The 17,770-nt window shown below is 39.0% G+C and overlaps 1 protein-coding gene across 7 annotated transcripts in view; it reads right to left on the bottom strand.

Moving 5' to 3' along the window:
* Window positions 1-5,045: 5,045 nt before the first annotated feature.
* LOC138818203 (SUN domain-containing ossification factor-like) overlaps window positions 5,046-17,770 on the bottom strand; it is a 66,242-nt gene continuing 53,517 nt past the window's right edge. For 4 of the 7 annotated variants that reach the window (XM_070009179.1, XM_070009176.1, XM_070009178.1 and 1 more), the window contains 5 exons: window positions 17,180-17,284; window positions 15,763-15,917; window positions 15,279-15,370; window positions 7,842-7,897; window positions 5,046-7,004 (listed from right to left, as the gene is read on the bottom strand). In XM_070009179.1, coding sequence (XP_069865280.1) covers window positions 6,561-7,004; window positions 7,842-7,897; window positions 15,279-15,370; window positions 15,763-15,917; window positions 17,180-17,284 — 852 coding nt within the window. In that variant the 3' untranslated portion in view covers window positions 5,046-6,560. Of the gene's footprint in view, window positions 7,005-7,841; window positions 7,898-14,902; window positions 14,994-15,278; window positions 15,371-15,762; window positions 15,918-17,179; window positions 17,285-17,770 lie in introns of all 7 variants that reach the window. The other 3 variants (XM_070009177.1, XM_070009174.1, XR_011369007.1) reach the window with 2 other exon arrangements.

Genomic DNA, 17,770 nt, shown 5'->3' on the forward strand with positions numbered 1-17,770 from the left:
CACTGGTGTGCAAATCATCGTCTCTCCTTGTTACTGGATAGTAACATTTCTCCTTATTTTATTAGAAGATAAGGCATTGGGAATGCTGTAAAAGGTCTGACCGGTCTGTGTCTTGAGCTTCTTGGTAAGTCTCGGTAGGTCTCGGTATGTGTCTTGAGCTTCTGGGCAAGGTAAATTCAGGTCATTCAAGAGCCAGGCAACAGCTGGAGGGGTGAATTGTCAGTCCTCTCATGACCCCAACTCCATTTGTGAAAAGCTGTTTGCTGTGGCTTTTAATCAGGATTTGTCCTTTTACATGAAAGTAAGTACATTTGGCTCCATGGACTTGAATCAGAAATCATGACTACCTATCATCATCTTTCCTGCTGATAAAATGGTGCAGATATTTAGTCCACCAAGATAGTTCAAAGCCATTATCCTACACCTTCTCAAGCCTAGAAAGAAAAGGGTTCTCCTTCCTTCTCTCGGTCATCAGTGGAGTGTCATCGCAGCATATGCTTTTAAGACAATTAACGTATTTTAATTGCATAAATGGCATTAACTGTGACATTTTCAGGTATGCCTACTTACTGTACTGACCCTGCCCACCTACCCTCCTTCCTTTCCCTTCCCCCTCCCTTCTCCTTCTCCCTTCCCACAGTCCCTGCTTCCCAGTTGCTAACAGTCCTGCTTCCAGGTCATCTTTTCTAGTGTCCACATAGGAGAGAAAGCATGCAATACTTGCTTTTCTCTGTGTAACTTACGTTCTCCAATTCCACCCCTTTTCCTGTAAATGACGGTGTGTTAGTCAGGTTTTCCATGACGAGGACATACACGCATCTAAAGGAGCAATAACCTGTTTTTGTTGGGAGACGGGGCCGTGACGATGAGAACAGTAGCTGGGAAGCAGAGAGAAGGCCTGTACTAGCTGGCGGCCTCCTCCCCTGCTCTGATTTCACCTGTGCTCCCAGTCTATATGGGCCTTCCCCACTTGATCCTCCCTGGAAATGCCCCCAAAGGGACACACCAGAGGTGTGCTTCATTAATTCCTCAGGCTCCTGCCAATCAAAAGAAGTTCATTCAAGATTGGCCATAATATATAGGCCAGTTATAAATTGGACACTGAAACACACCCTGAAAGCATGACGTTCCACGCCGTGCCTCAAAAGGTTCAAGACCATCACACAATGTAAAATGCATTCAGTCCATCCCCAAGAGTCCCCAAATCCCAACACTGTTCAAAAGCCCAAGGTCACAGTCTCCTCTGAGTCTCAAGGAATTTACTGTGAGTTGCTCTAAAAATCAAAAGGAACATGACATATTCCCCAGATACAATGGCACTTACTACATATGCCAGATGGGAGGACAGGAGCCTAGCAAGAAAGGATCAGCCCGCGGCAAGGCCAGCAGACAATGAATACTCTATTGCTCTGTGTCTGCACCTGGGGTCCACGGAGGCTCATGAGCTCTGCCTGAGAACGCAGTTACCAAGCCCTGAGGTGCTCCAGTCAGGCTTCAAAGGAGGGTCTGGGAGCCTCTGCAAACATGGGGAGGGGGACAAAGATGGTATGTTCCCCGGATGTAAGGGCACTACCAACCTGTCAGGGCCAGGGAGTAGAAGTTGCTGCTCACATCTTTTCAGAGTCCTCCAGCTTGCTGTACACTCTCTGGTGATCCTGTGCTTAATCTACTCGTTCTAATTCAATAGTACAGCTTTAGTCTTTTCTTACCAAGCATTTGTTCCATAGACGTCATTTCTTTCAAAAAATAAAGTCATCTCTCCCACTTGTCACATGTTTAGCATGTATGACCCATATAACATGCAAAATGCGTTAAACGGCTATTGGCTAGTAGAAAGGCTTCCAGTCAAAGGCAACTTACTGGCTGTTAGGTTTGAGGGAATCAACATTACAGGTGGATTTCCCACTCTGAGTGGTGTTAACAGTCTTAACCTCAGCCTTGTTCAAAGGTCAACTGTACTGCAATGAGAGACTTACCAGCTGAAGGAGATGCGGCAGGTGGGCCAAGTTGACAACTGAGAACCACTCACTCATTTATTATGCAACATGAAATTACGGATGCAGAGTTGTCAGGACAGGAGGTGAATGAAGGGCACACCTGCAGTCTCAGACCCTTCGAGGCTGAGGCAGGAGGAGCATTCATTCCATCAGAAGTTCAAAGCCAGGCTGGCCAACACACTGAAATGTCTTGTCGTTATTGGAGGGTTGTGGGGCTTGAACTCAGGGCGTGGATGCTGTCCCTGAGCCTCTTTGTGCTCAAAGCTAGTGCTCTACCACTTTTGAGCCACTGTGCCACTCTGTTTTTTGAGTGTTTAACTGGAAAGAGTCTCACAGAGACTTTGGCCAAGGCTGGCTTAGAACCACGATCCTCAGATCTTGGCCTCCTGAGCAGTTAGGATGATAGGTGTGAGCCACTGGTGCCCAGCTCCAAAATGTCTTAGAGTAACAAGTAGTGTTAGTAGAATGGTGACAGTAGTGAGGGAGAAGTGGGCCAACATGGTTTATAATGGAAGTAATATTAGTATGCTAACAAGAATGATCCATTTAAAAGGAGGGAAGGAAACAAACTGAAGCAATGGTCCTCGGGTTGGGAAGATAGTCTGTAAGTACAACATCGTCTTTGTGGAGAAGCAGGAGCTGCATTCAGGGCACACTTCTGATAAAGTCATGAAATGACCTGAGATCCAATAGGGACTCCACCGGGCCTGCCTCAGCTTTGCGGACACAGGTGTGCAGCAGCAGCAAGTTTGATTTAGCTAGAGTTTAGCTCTTCTGAGCACGTGTATCAAGGCAAGAGACAGGCAAGGAAGTCTGATGGTATCTGAAAGGGAACAATTGTTTCCTTTTATGAAATAGGCTCGCTCATGTTATGTCAGAAAGGCTGGCCTTGAACTTCTCATCCTCCTGCTTCCGCTTCCAAGTACACATGTGCCACACGCAGAAAAAAGGAACAATTTTCACAACTGACTATGGAATTCAGGCTAGATAAGCAAGAGGACAAAGGATTTCAAGGGAGTAAGAGGCTAAAGTGGTGTAACTAACAGACTGATAAGCCCGGATAGGACGAAGGAATTGCTGGGTTAGCATGTAAGAAGCCTGAGTTAAAAAATAAACGCCAAGGTCAGAGCTGGATGCTTGAAATTGGTATTAAGGATCATGAATACTGCAAACAACAATGTGTGATCATTAGTGTAAGCAGTCAGTTGCAGTAGAGATCATAATCATTGGAGAAAGAAAATAAACTAGGAAATTTTAGGTCATGTGTTGAAATCATCAAGAATAACTTCAGCATTGAAATGAATGATCCTAAGAATGAGATAAAATAGGTTTATTTGATTTTTTTTTTTTGGGAGGGGGTCTGTTGTGGAGTCTGAACTCTGGGCCTGGGCGCTGTCCCTCAGCTCTAGTATTCTACCACTTGAGCCACAGGGCCACTTCCAGCTTTTTCTGCTTATGTGGTACTGAGGAATCGAACCCAGGGCCTTAGGCATGCAAAGCAAGCACTCTACCACTGAGCCACCTTCCCAGCCCCCTGGTTTATTTGAAAAGAAGAAGAGACAGTAGATAATATAATTTGTTGATACAAGATTCAAAGTGAGACATTTTAGAGAAAGGGATAGTTGTCTTATAGTGGCTGTAAGGATTAAAGAGAATATGTAAATAAAAAGAGACAGTAGATAATGTGCTGATACAAGATTCAAAATGAGAAATCTTAAGAGGAAGGGGATAGTTATTTATAGTGGCTGTAAGGATTAATTAAAGAGAACAACATAGCCTCTCTCTAGATTGAAACTCCTGAAAACTTATAACAGAAGTAGTTTCAAACAGAGAGAAAATGACAGATGGTAGGAAATTCTACTGATAATAAATTTTTGGTTCCAGAAGGCAGAGTGGAAGTAATGAAGGAAATATAAGAAAGGAATATTAGTCTTAAAAAAATGCACAGGAGTCAGGCGCAGGTGGCTCACACCTGTAATCCTACCTACTCAGGAGGCTGAGATCTGAGGATCATGGTTCAAAGCCAGCCCAGGCAAGAAAGTCTGTAAGACTCTTATCTCCAATAAACCAATAGAAAACCAGAAGTGGCGCTGTGGCTCAAGTGGTAGAGTGCTAGACTTGAACTGAAGAGCTGAGGGACAGTGCCCAGGCCCAGAGTTCAAGCCCCATGACTAACACCCCCCCCCCAAAAAAAGCACAGGAAACAAGTATAGCTCAGTGATAGAGGACTCACCCAGCACGTGCTACGTCTTGAGTTCAATCATCAGAATCCCCAAATAAACAACCAACAGAAATTAGATATATGATGCTAACTTAATGGTTTTGAAGCATGAGCTATGACAAGGCTTTCCACTGGAGAAAGGAGACAGTGTTTCTAGGTGTCACAGGATCCTGGTGATGGAGACACTGGGAGCACATCTGCACACAGCTCCCTGAGGACCTGTCACTGCTGGGGTAGACAGACATTCACACCATGCACACATCGCTGCTGGCAGGGACTATATCCTTGAGCATACAGACGGGAGGGGAGGGAGGAGTGTGATACTTAATTAGCACACCTGGTCCTCAGAACCCTCTGAAGGTGACAAATGTGATGCTCAGTAAGGTTTTGATTTCCCAGTGCCACGGTGAGAGATGGAAAGCAAACAGGAAAATAAGTAGCCTTAAGTTTTGTTACTGTTTTTCTCCTTCACTAGTTATACTAAGAAGCAAAAATTCCCTGAATCAAAAAATATTTGAAAGAGGCTGTATTTTAGGAATAGAAAAGTTAAAACCAGTAGTCTTGAAGATGGTATCTAGGAAGAGAAAAGCACAGATATACACTCTACTAAATAACCAAGCTGCCATCTTAGTGTTTGAAAGGTGAAATCGTGACTGCAGAGGGAGCCACATCTTTACGTGTAAGTATAGCTTACAGCTGACTGAAATGAGATCAGTATTTACAAGGGTGCTGCTATAGTTTGCTTTGAAAGTGGCAAAAATTTACCACTTTTCTATTTAGAAATCAGCTTAAAATGTCATTTTTTCAAAGGACAGAAAAGCCAGTAATTAATAAAGACAAGTGTTCAGATTTATTTGGAAATTCACAGTTTCTAATGGCACTACAGCTCTGTAGTTACACATTGGAAGTCTCCCCCCAACATACAGATGGTGTCTCTTCCCCCTCTCCCTCTGTTTGTATCTGGACCTCTTTTCAAGGGCCTTCTATATAATCAGGCCCTTTTGCTCTGAATGGCTAACTGTGCAGACTGGAAAGAAAAAAAAAATTAATCTTCTAAAACATACTGTTCCCCTAAAGCAGCAACTTCACACAAACAAAAAAAAGGCTTTAAATAAGTCACATTACAAACAATACCTTGAGAATGGTATTAGACAAGTTAAAAAAGTTATTACTAAAAGTGCTCAATAAGTTATAACTTAAATCTCACATCACAAAATGTTCAATTCTCTCTCTTTCACAAAGAAACATTTTTCACTCACTGCACAATCACACATCAAGAAATCATTTTGCTCAAACACAGTCACTATCCACTATTTTTTAAAGGAAAAAACGCAAAGACAGACAGACATACTGACAGCACACACGTGTATCTCTGCACACTGTAGCCAATACAAAGCAAACATCAAGGAATAATAACGCCTTTGGACTGCCAAATAGATGAGGCTTGACAAACTCGCCACTGGTCTGTGCATCTGCACACAGGCAGTGATTCTGTCATGAGACCTGGTCTCACGTTGATATAAAGGTTTAGGGACTATTTACTGTAAATGTTTACACTGTAATGCAGTTAAAGAAAACTTTGCAAATGTTTAAACTGTGTGTTTGCAAATACCAGTCATTGGCAAGAAAAGATCTTCTTGTTTTCCCCCCTCATTGTTAGTAACTAAGAAAAAAGCAATGCAGTCCAAATAAAGTTATGTGAAAATAAAATTAAGAACCTCATCATTTACCTAATAGAATGGACTTTAGGAAGTTCCAGCTAGTGTTTCTCTCCAGCGAGTTTGCTAAGCAAAGATCTAGTTGGCAAGCCTTTAGGATTTACACTGTCTGACCCACACTACTGAGTGAGCTCCAGGCACAGACCATCTTAAAGCCTTGTAGTGTTTGCAGCTTCAAAACCCTAACAAAGTTACAAAAGAAATCAAATGACAGAAAGGTTCCCCCTCCTCCTCTTCCAGTGGCATTATAAATAGACAAAAGGCACATAAATATGGGAAGGTGCAAGAAACAGGAACAAAGCTAAAGGAAGAGGTTTAGGCTTTCATTCCTATCCCACCCAAGGAACTGCGGTCCCAAATTATTTCTGTCCCAGTAATTAATCTGTGAAAAAAAATCTTTATAAAATGTCTATCATTATCCTTGTAGGAAGTGATCAGCCTTGTAAAACTGTAGCTCATTAACCAAGATTGACATGATCATGTCTACTTTTTAAAAAGGCAGAAATCATAATTTCTGAATACTTTTCCCAATAGTTTCTCCCTCCCCCAAACCCTTCAAATACCACAGAGTGTTCTTCAAAGAACAACGACGAAATGTTGCCAGTATGAAAAGTTCAATTACTTTTAGATATGTCCCGAGACTGCGGTAACACCAAATGTTCCCACGGTGATCTCTTTGTTTCCTTTGATTATGTCATGCAGGCTTGGCAATGATCCTGACTTAGTCTGTATTAGAGTTTTTATCAATTTTCCTTGGTCTTGGACTTTAGACCGCCTTCGTTTTAAAGCCCTCTTCTCAGTCTTTGTCTTTTGGGACTGTCCGTTGCACAAACTTGTACAAGCTGAAATGCCACAAAAATAGGACTCCTCTGACTGTGATGAAGTTTCTGAGCTTCCCTCAGACGGAGGGCCCTTGTAAGAAGAATGGTAAACTTCTCCTATGTTAGAAAAATCTCTCTGGTTCGTAAAAGGTTTTCTTCCTTTTATGTCTCCATTGGCTATTGGGTGCAATGGATCTGCAGGCTTAATGGTCTCAATTTTTTCAGTTTTATACTTGCAGCGTTTCTTCTTTAATATAAACAAAAGAAAGGATAGAGTTAGACCTCCACATGACCTTATTAAACAGCTGTGAGAGCTGAGCTAAGGCCAGCAAAGTGCCAACATCTGGGGAAGTAAAGTAGTGTTATATACACGGACACACAGGCACAGTGGAAGTTATTACCTACCCATTTGGGAAATTCTACTCAAGCTAAACTCTTAATTGATTACCTGCCACCTATGAATACACAGTTAGAATGGCAGCCAACATCTGAATAGCTGTTACGTAGGTACCCAGTGTTACACTGGTTACATTACACACATCTTAAGTGTTTTTAATCCTGAAAGGTCTGTCCTTGATTCCCAAATGAAAAACCAACCTTCTGTTATTTGACTCCTTACCCAACTTACACAGTAGAAAATGTCCAAGGTGAGAGTGAGTCTTAGTTCTACGTCATAGAGAGAACACCGCTAAAGGCAGGCGAACACCCTAAGTACATACTGAACCTTGCACCCTAAACTGGGTCATTTAAGGGAGACACAAACGAAGTGTGTTTCCGTTTCCTCATTTAAAAAGTGGAGCCTTGCCACCTGCTGGCTGCTGCGAGGGGTGCAGTCAGGATGCAAGCAAGCACTGCGCCTGACAAGCACATTACGACTCTCGCCCAGGGAAGCCGTTGAAAGGATGTATAGGAAGGTCTCATATCCTTTAAAACCAAGATCACAAAAAATGGGCTACAGTGAACTGTGGGTCAGTTTGCTGTCCTCTGTAAGCATTACCTGCAACATTACCACCACTGGAAATGAACAGTAGGACTCCCTAAAAGTGTTACACTTTTCAATCTACCATAAACAAGAGACTCTTACCTTTTTTTCTGGTGAGAACTTAAGGGGTTCTACGATGTACAAGTCATTTGGATCTACTATAAGAAAAAAAAGGTTTAAAGTGAAAAGCAGATTATGGTATGATTTTAAAAATACTAGGAAAGATCACCTTATAGTGATTAGTCCATTAATATAGAACTAATAAATTGATATTGTATATAACCTGTGCATTTATTTATAATATAAATATAGATACTGGTAATATAAATAACCATATATTTATTCATTTTAAACTAGTAAGCTGGCAGAGGTAGTACTACTCTTTTTTTTTGTTTTGTTTTGGTCAGTCCTGGGACTTGAACTCAGAGCCTGGGCACTGTCCCTGAACTTCCTGTGCTCAAGGCTAGTGCTCTACCACTTGAGCTACAGAGCTACTACTGGCTTTTTCTGTGTATGTGGTACTGAGGAATCGAACCCAGGGCTTCATGCATGCTAGGCAAGCACTCTACCACTGAGCCACGTTCCCAGCCCCACAGTACTGCTCTTATTCTGAATTTGATCCAAGTTATTTGAAGACTGATTGTCAACCTTGAAAGTGAATAGTCTTCATGTCTATTTAAATACATAAACACTATATAGCTGTTATGACTTTAACAAACGGTTATCAACCTAAGAAGGATCCTTCTCTGAGCTCAGCCTTATCCTCTTATCTGATGAGAAAAATGACACACTCAATAACCAAACCTAGAGATAATTTAAGTATTTCTCTAAAAGACTAAATTCCACACAATGTAATACAGGTGGTTAAAGTATGCAACAAGCCAGATCCAGGAACACACATAGAAAGAGATCTGGTAATTTTTTTCTAATTGTTTACTATGACTAAAATTACAAACTCTGAAATCTAAAAACTGTTTGAACATGCAGTACATATATGACCAAGTAATAATAAATACTTCTAGCATGTAGAATAAATTAGAACTATATCTATAGTTATAGCTCCGTCTAAAATTTCATTACTCACATTTAATATTCCTAACCCCATTCTCCTATAACAAGATAAACATACGTATAAATGTAGGACTATAGGTGGAGGAGGAGGAGGAAAGAATAGATTGTGACTGTATTGTAGAAGGTTCAGAAATCAGATCTTGAGGCTCACTCAAGTAGCTGTACTAAGATATACCCTCTGCACCTCACAATAATGTGGAAACTCAAAGCACTCCATCTTCTTAGGTAAAGAATGAACTTGCATTTCAAATTATCAACAGCTAGTGCCTAACAAGATTCGAATGTAAAGTGTTACATGACTATACAACAAATACAAATTCCCTCTGAAAGAGGAACCTACAATCTGCCAAGATAAACCAGTAAGACATCCTGACAAAAATACAGGAGTACTCTGCTGTGTAGACACAAAGAATATCAACTATACATATAAGATTTTCATTCATTATTAATGTTAATAAGTATGTGTGATACTGTAAGAGTAAATATCCCTACAAAAATTATTTTTCAAAGTGAAAATACCAAAGATAGCCAGCACAACACACTAAGTATCCATAGTATGACAATTATATGAACAGATTCAGTAAGAATCAATATTAGGATTATCAGAGACTGTAATGACAATTATGCTTACTATGTTTAAATAAAATACAAGTGTATACAAATGTAGTAACTAAAATTCAAGGGAGAACTCACACAGTACAGTTCCTGGGAAAGGTAAAATCAAAGTCAATAAAATGAACACCAAGAAATGGGTACTTGAAATTGGTAAGGTTGGGTCAAGGGGAGAAGGTAAACGAAGAAGGGGCAGAATGCATTCAAAAATTCAATGTATATCCTACAAAATTAAGAAAAGTGAGAAAGGGGGTGAGTTGGAAGGAACAGATGACAACAGTTGAGGAGTGACATTAATCAAGATGCACTGTATTCATACATTGCTTTGTTGAATCAATTCCTTGGTATAACTACTTAAATTTTAAAAGGCTTGAGAACATCCACCAAAAATTTTTAAAAGACAGATTTTTTTTAAATAACAAAATACAGAATAACTCTGCGAAGGCTCTCTGCCACTTAACCCAGCTCCCAGCCTCTAAGAGCGAATATAACAAACTAGATACAGCTCAGACTATGTGGCCTGAAAGACAGATTAAATAAAATAGTAATCCAAAATACAGCATGAAGAGGCAAAGCTTTGGCAGGTTTATAAAATGAAGAGATGGGCTAATAAATTCTGTTAAATTTGAGGATTTAAACCAGAATAGGGCACTAGTAATAACTGAGGTCCTGATAAAAAGGTAACCACACCACAGATCGAAGACCCTAACAAACTTCAAAGGACAGTAACAGTTCATTTCAGAGATTTAAGTGAGAGCTCTTAGGAGGACTTTTTTCAGGTGAAAACAAGACAGAAAAGCACCTGTGTTGCTCACTGTCTGTCCTGGAATACAGGCTATCCAGAACACCATAACTTCTTCAGAGTAGACTATGGACCTTCTTCCTACCTCCACTTCACCATAGCACTCTATACTGGCAATCATACTGTTAAGCCTGGATCTTCAATGTCCAGCATAAGCTCAGTGCTGAAGGGTGGATCCATAGCATTCTATACTGGCAATCATACTGTTACGTCTGGATCTTCAATGTCCAGGATAAGCTCAGTGCTGGAGGATGGATCCATAACATTCTATACTGGCAATCATACTGTTACGTCTGGATCTTAAATGTCCAGCATAAGCTCAGTGCAGAAGGGTGGATCCATAACATTCTATACTGGCAATCATACTGTTAAGCCTGGATCTTCAATGTCCAGCATAAGCTCAGTGCTGAAGGGTGGATCCGAAGATGGCAGCACCGTTTGGAGGTGGGCAAGCACAGCAGGTGGGGCTCGCTGGGAGGAGGAGGAGGTCACTGAAGGCACACTCTTGAATGGGAAGTTGAATTTTGGCTCCTTTCTGTTTCTGCTCCCTGTCTGCCATGTGCTGAGCAGTTTTCCCCTACTATGTTTCCCTCAGCAGCAGGGCCTGTCTCACCACGGACCCCCAAAACGAAGCATTAAAACTGCTAAAGCCATGAAGTCTAACTAAATCTTTTTTCAGCATCAATGACAGGTGGATTTAAGATTGAAAACAAAAGAGAAGAAGTAAACATTTAGAAAAAAATACAAGAGTATTATCCACAGGTAAGGAGTAAAAATTCTAAACAAGAGAAAAACATTTCCATAATAAAAGAAAAATTCATCAAACTGATTATATAAAAGTTGAAGACTATTCTGTCTCACTTAGAGAGTAAAAAAAAGTGAAATAAGATACCTATAACATATTTAAATGACCAACACATATTAAGTCAAAAAAACAAGAAAAAATAACCCTATAAAAGAAGAAACAATAATTTTAAAAGGTCAGGAAAACCAAATGAGGCCTACGTAGTAGATATGGGATACGGCTCCATAGGAGAACATCTAACTGCCTCCGGACTTGGGTCTGACTTCAGCACAAACAATAAAAGGTTTAAGTAAAAATACTCAACCTCTTCAGTAATTAGGACAGTACAGGACAAATTGTAACTGCAATGGAATTAACAATTCCAAGTGTTAGCAAGAAGACAGAACAATGAAAACTCTCACAGTACTGATGGAAACATCAACTACAATATACAACACTGTTACAGCCCCAGGTAACATTCCCAAGAAAAATCACACATCTGTGTTCTAGTATACAAACAGCAGCCTTCATTCCAATAGCCTAAACCAGTGGTAGAATAAATACACTGTGATTTAATCAGTTACTGTAAGTGTTTGAAGACATAATATTAAAAATGAATGCAATCATGTAAACAGATTACAAGTATAATGTGGCATAAATGAGACAAATAGAGTGCATATGGTTTAATTCCATTTACCAAAACCTCAAAGACAGGCAAAGATCAAGTTATATAGTTGAGGAATCTAAATATTGATGGTATAGCATTATTGAGAAAAATCAAGAAAATGATTATTTCAAAGAGTCAACATAAACAGTACCTCTGGGAGAGGAATAACACTGGTAAGTGAAATTTCCTGACGGTTGCTAATTTTTACTTAGTAATTGTTTGATATGCTAAATATTTGTATAAGAAAAAATATACAGAAAATTTACCTGACTCTCAACTTGACGATGATTTCTTGGAAGTGTAGATAACAAAGGCAAAACTTGCTAGCAAATGGGGCTGCGTCAATATTAAAAACATATATTTGGGTGCTAGAGCTCACATCTGTAATCCTAGCTACTCAGGAGGCTGATATATAATGTGTGTGTGAGAGAGAGAGAGTGTGTGTGAATGTGTGTGTGTCTGCTGTATTGTCTGTTCTGGGGCTAGGCAAGCACTCTAGCACTAAGCCACATTCCCAAGCCAGGAGGCTGAGATCTGAGGATCTTGGTTCAAAGCCAGCCAGTCCATGACACTCTCATCTCCAATTATTCACCAAAAAGCCCAAAGGAGAACTCTGATTCAGGCGGAAGAGTACCAGCCTTGAGTAAAAAAACTAAGGCACAACACCCAAGCATTGAGTTCAAGCCCTAGTATCAGCAACCAAAAAAAGCAAAAACAAAAAATTTTCTGTAGCCAAAGAACAAATGAAAAAGAAAAGTAATAGAGCATTAGAGATGATAATACTTGTAAACCATGTATCTACTAACTTATAAATATCTGTAATACTTGTAAATCATGTAGCTACTAACATATAAATATCTGTAATAAAAAATAAGAGTGCTGGTGTCTTACACTTATAATCCTAGCTACTCAGGAGGCTGGGATCTGAGGATTGCAGTTCAAAGCCAGCATAGGCAGGAAAGTCCATGAAACTCTAAATCACCAGAAAACACAGTGGCACTGTGGCTCAAGTGGCAGAATGCTAGCCCTGAGCTGAGGGACAGCATCCAGGCCCAGAGTTCAAGACCCATGACCGGCCAAAAAAATAAAATAAAAAAAAATAAAAAATTCATAAAGGACTTGAATACACATTTAAAAAATAATGTATGAATGCCAACAATCATACTGAAAAGACCTACTTGACCATCACTAATCAAGAGAAATGTAAATCAAAGGCAAAATAAGATATCACACATCCATTAGGAGGGGTACTATTTAAAAAGAAAAGGAAAAACAGAAAATGTAAGTACTCATGATGATGTGTTAAAACTCGTTATGCTGATGGTAGGACTGTAAAGTGGCATATGGAGGTTTCTCAAAAACAGATAAAACCAGATAGGATCTCCCACTTCTGGCTTTATATCCTGTAAGCAGGGACCTCTTCAAAGCACTACTCACAATAGCCAAGAGGGAAAGTGATTTAAATGTCCATCCAAAGATGAATGGTAAGGAAATGTATGCGGTGCATACATACAACCAAATATTTAAACAAAAGAAGTCCAACCACATGTTATAGCATAGCTATACCTGAAGGACAAGTTACATGAAGTAAGCCAATCACAGACAAATTCTCTACACACATGGGGTATCTAAAGTAGTCAAATTCACAGAAACAGAAAATACAATAGAAGTTACAAGAGGTTAAATGACACAAAAAGTTCTTATTTAACAGACATATGGTTTCAGGTTTGCAAGATGAACATATTACAGAGATTCATTCTTGCAGAGACCATATTTATTTAATACTGAGAACTTACTTAGCATTACTGAACTGCACACTTAAAAGCGATTAAGAGAGTAACAACTTTTTAGACTACAATTAACTGGCCTGGGTCCTTCTAACAGAGCCTAGACGTAAAAATTAGTACAAAACAGGCAAAATCAACTAGACTGTGATAAATGCTACAAGGTGTTTAAACATATGAAGAAACGAATGGCTGAATCATAATTAAAATCAAATCTCTCACTATAAAGATAAGCTATGATGACACCATTGTTTAAAACAGAAGTAAATTCTATTATTAGGAGCAAAGGCCTTAAAGAGTTATAAGAGAAATAATAGCCATAATTTCACCAACTAGAAATGAAAAAAGGAAAAAAAACATAATATCAACGTATTTCTAAACTTCAAGAATGTAGCTCAAATTAGCAATTCATATACTTCCAACACAATGGCTGTAAGACCTGAAATAGTAAATGTTTACTAGGATGTGGAACAAATAAGACAGCCAAGGGGAGGGCCAATTCATCTAGTGTTCTGGAAAACTACAAGGCTGAACACACCCACACCCTGTGACCCAAGTACTGCTTGATTTCTGGGAGAATATTCAACAGAAATGCATAAGTATGTTGTTCTCAAAGTTATGTGACCACAATGAAAATAGTCCAAATGTAATCATGAATAAAATGTGGTATGTTTGTATAATGAAATACTGTAAGAAATCAGAACAAACAACTATATTCAAAAGGGCACAGAAATCTTACAGTAGTTACAAATCAAAATACTGACTGTACTAGGAGGGGATGGGCAATAATTAAAAGACTAGAAGTTTTCAAAGTTGGATAATGTTCTATTTAATCTGGATGTATGTAGAGGCCTGTTGAGTTTTAAAGATTTATTTACCTTTACATTTATAATTATACTTTCTTATATATAAAGTACCTCAATGGAAAATTTCACTTATAAAGATGCAACAACCACAAGGAAAACAGAGGAACAAAACAGCGGAAAGGGGGAAGAGATTTACTACCCTACGTAAATAAACATATATGTAATAAAATAAATCTGAAAGCTTTGATTATAATAAATGAGTGAAGCTCAGGAAAGATTATCTGAATGATTTAATCAACTGACACATGCTGCTTTGTTATACTGTTCTAAAATGGAGCACAGCCAGTGATTATTAAGAAAGCAATCCTAACTGAAACAGGATTAATTGATTATTCTAATATTACTATTAAGATAAATTTCTAAGTTTCTTAATAAGCATTAATTACAAAAGCACTGAAATTTCAAAGGCGTTGAAATAGGAAAATAGCAACCCAGTATATATCTATCCACTTAAATGTAAGTATTTATTGACTGCTGGACAATGGAACCCAATTATAGACTCTGGGTTATAAAAGAGGTAAGATTTTTGTCTAGAAAGTGCCTCACAGTCCTAAACTAGAGACAAAAAAGGTCCTACCTGTAGAGGAAGAGGAGGCAGAAAAGCACAGGATGCTATGGGAGCACATTCAGGTTTTCCATATCTGCTGAACTTTGTCAACCATCCCTTTCTAAAAAGAAATACTTCTAAACAGGAGCATGTGCAAACAAAACTACCCATTGCTATTTAAATAAACTAGGTCCCCCTCCCCAACCTTTGGGTTTTTAAAGGAACAAGAGATTTAAAATGTGGAAATGATAAAGTGGCTTTGACATAGCATAAACACAAAGGTTACTTGCATTCATTTTTTTGTTGCAGAAGGTCACATACACAACACTGCCATTAAACGTATGCCAGAAGTAAGCTAGTTTCATGTATATATGGGTATACAGGTTATATTTACATAAAAATCTACCTTCTTTGCCAGTTAACTGTAGAGACTTGGATCTGATGAGTGGAAATGACGTTCTTCTTTTCAAATTCATATCATCATAGGAAGAAAAACACCTAATATATCAAGAAAAATCATTACTGGGCACAATAATTTTACTGCAAATAATTTAGTACGTGGTACTAAATTTTTTTAGTACTATTGTTATTATAGGTATAGATACTATAGTAAAATGGCAATTCTCCTCCTTTGAATATACACATTTGTATAGTTTTCTCTATCAAAACATTTCAAGAATTTTCTATCAGTGTTTCTATTCTAAGTTCACACAGCCATCCAGGTACAGAACAATCTCACTAGTCTAATGATGAATTTTGGTTTCAAAATTATGGGAAAATATGGCTAGGAAAAGTAGTTACTTCAGTGACCCTTTGCTCCAAAATTCACAAAAAATGTAAAAAGCACAGTGAAAGAAAGGAAAAATTGTGAAACAAAATGCAAATATTACCTTTTAGGACTTGGATATTGATTACTTTTAGGAAGTTTTGAAATGTAATCGCCATCAAATTGAGAATTGCTTCTGCAACGCTGCATACAAAGCATCAGTCCCAAGACAACACAGAGAACCAAAGATATGACAAGATAGCTCTGTCGATCTGAAACCTGAGATCAGAAGATAGTTCAGTAATCAGTTTAGAGTAGTCATAGTAATGAATCATGTTAGGAGACATACAGTGGGACCTAAAATTCAAAGAACAAATTGTTTTTATTGTCCTTCAATAGGCAATTGTCTACAGTGAAACAGGCAGACAATTCTCAACATGTTAAGCATTAATAAGATGATCCACATTATTTCTTTAATGTTTCAATAACTTTCAATGCTCAGAATAAAATTCAAACTCTAAATTGTGTACATGGGTCCAGGACTACTGGCCTTTGCCAGTCTTGAACCCATTTCACTTTGCTACAGCTATACCAGCTTCCTTTCTGCCCTCAAACTTAACACACGATTTCTAATCTTTTTTTTTTTGGGGGGGGGTCCGGTCCTGGGGCCTGAATTCTGGGCCTGGGCGCTGTCCCTCAGCTCTTCAGCTCAAGGCTAGTGCTCTACCACTTGAACCACAGCATTACTTCTGGCTTTTTTCTTTTTGCTTATGTGGTGCTGAGTAATCAAACCCAGGGCCTCATGCATGCAAGGCAAGGGCTCTACCACTGAGCCACCTTCCCAGCCCCACTGTTTCTAATCTTGAGCCTAATTCTGCTAGTTACATGTTTGTTCTCCTACAGGAATTGTGCACCTATACTAGGTACCCTTGAGTACTCAGTTCCACGGTCACTTCCTCCCATAGTTCTTCCAAGATCACTAGATACAATGGTATCTCTTCCTACTTCTACTGACCTACACACCTACATTTCATTCTCTTCACGGCACAAACTATGAGAGCAATTATCATCTCTTTATGCACTCATTACACATTGTCTATGTGGATTCCACCCTTCCTCTACAACATAACCCTGTGATCATGGCCTGGGACTGCTGAGTATAATATGCACCAATGGATGACAGCTCACGCCCCACAGTGTGTAACACTGGCTGCTGAGTATACACTTCGAAATCTCTGAAAATTGTGCCTTGCAGATAAGCAATTTTATAAGCCTTCTAAGTGAAAAATTGAAATATGTGAAACATTTTCTAAAAGGACTGTCAGAAGAGCCATTATGTAAGTATTACTGGAAAGCATTAATTATGAAAGTCAGGTTTATAGAAGATTTTATTTACAAAACTTTAAAGCATTACATTTTGCTGTTTTTGAAAAAGTGCTCTATAAATGACTTTGTATGATTAGTCCATATTTACAGGCCTGTGTTTATGACTGCTTTCACAGGTGCACTGTGTCTTACAATAGAGCAGCAGTAACAATTACCTCTCGTTTTAATTCTGCTACAGCTGTCGATAAGTTTGAAACAAGCTGTGTCATGTTGGTCAACTGTGCCTGTAGTAACTGGATAGCTTCAGTTTGCCTCTGGTCCTGTTGTGAGAAAAGATTAAGTATTATTACTTACCTTTGTGCTCCATCTATACATTTTAAATTTAAGTAAGTAATCTGAAAAAACACCAAGTCCTTACAAAATAGATACTATTAATTTTCACCAGAAAAATTAAAAACACAAAACACTTTAAAGAATTTGAGCCGGGCGCTGGTGGCTCACGCCTGTAATCCTAGCTACTCAGGAGGCTGAGATCTGAGGATCGCGGTTCAAAGCCAGCCCGGGCAGGAAAGACCTGAGGATCACGGTTCAAAGCCAGCCAGGGCAGGAAAGACCGTGAGACTCCTATCTCCAATAAACGACCAGAAAACCGGAAGTAGTGCTGTAGCTCAAGTGGTAGAGCGCTCGCCTTAAGCTGAAGAGCTGAGGGACAGCGCTCAGGCCCAGAGTTCAAGCCCCATGACCGACAAAAAAAAAAAAAAAAAAAAAAAAAGAATTTGGATTTGTGGCCAATTTTTCCCCTCAAA

Source organism: Dipodomys merriami, unplaced genomic scaffold (genome assembly GCF_024711535.1).
Source record: "Dipodomys merriami isolate MVZ:Mamm:240054 unplaced genomic scaffold, mDipMer1.0.p SCAF_72, whole genome shotgun sequence".
NCBI classification, from domain to species: Eukaryota; Metazoa; Chordata; class Mammalia; order Rodentia; family Heteromyidae; genus Dipodomys; species Dipodomys merriami.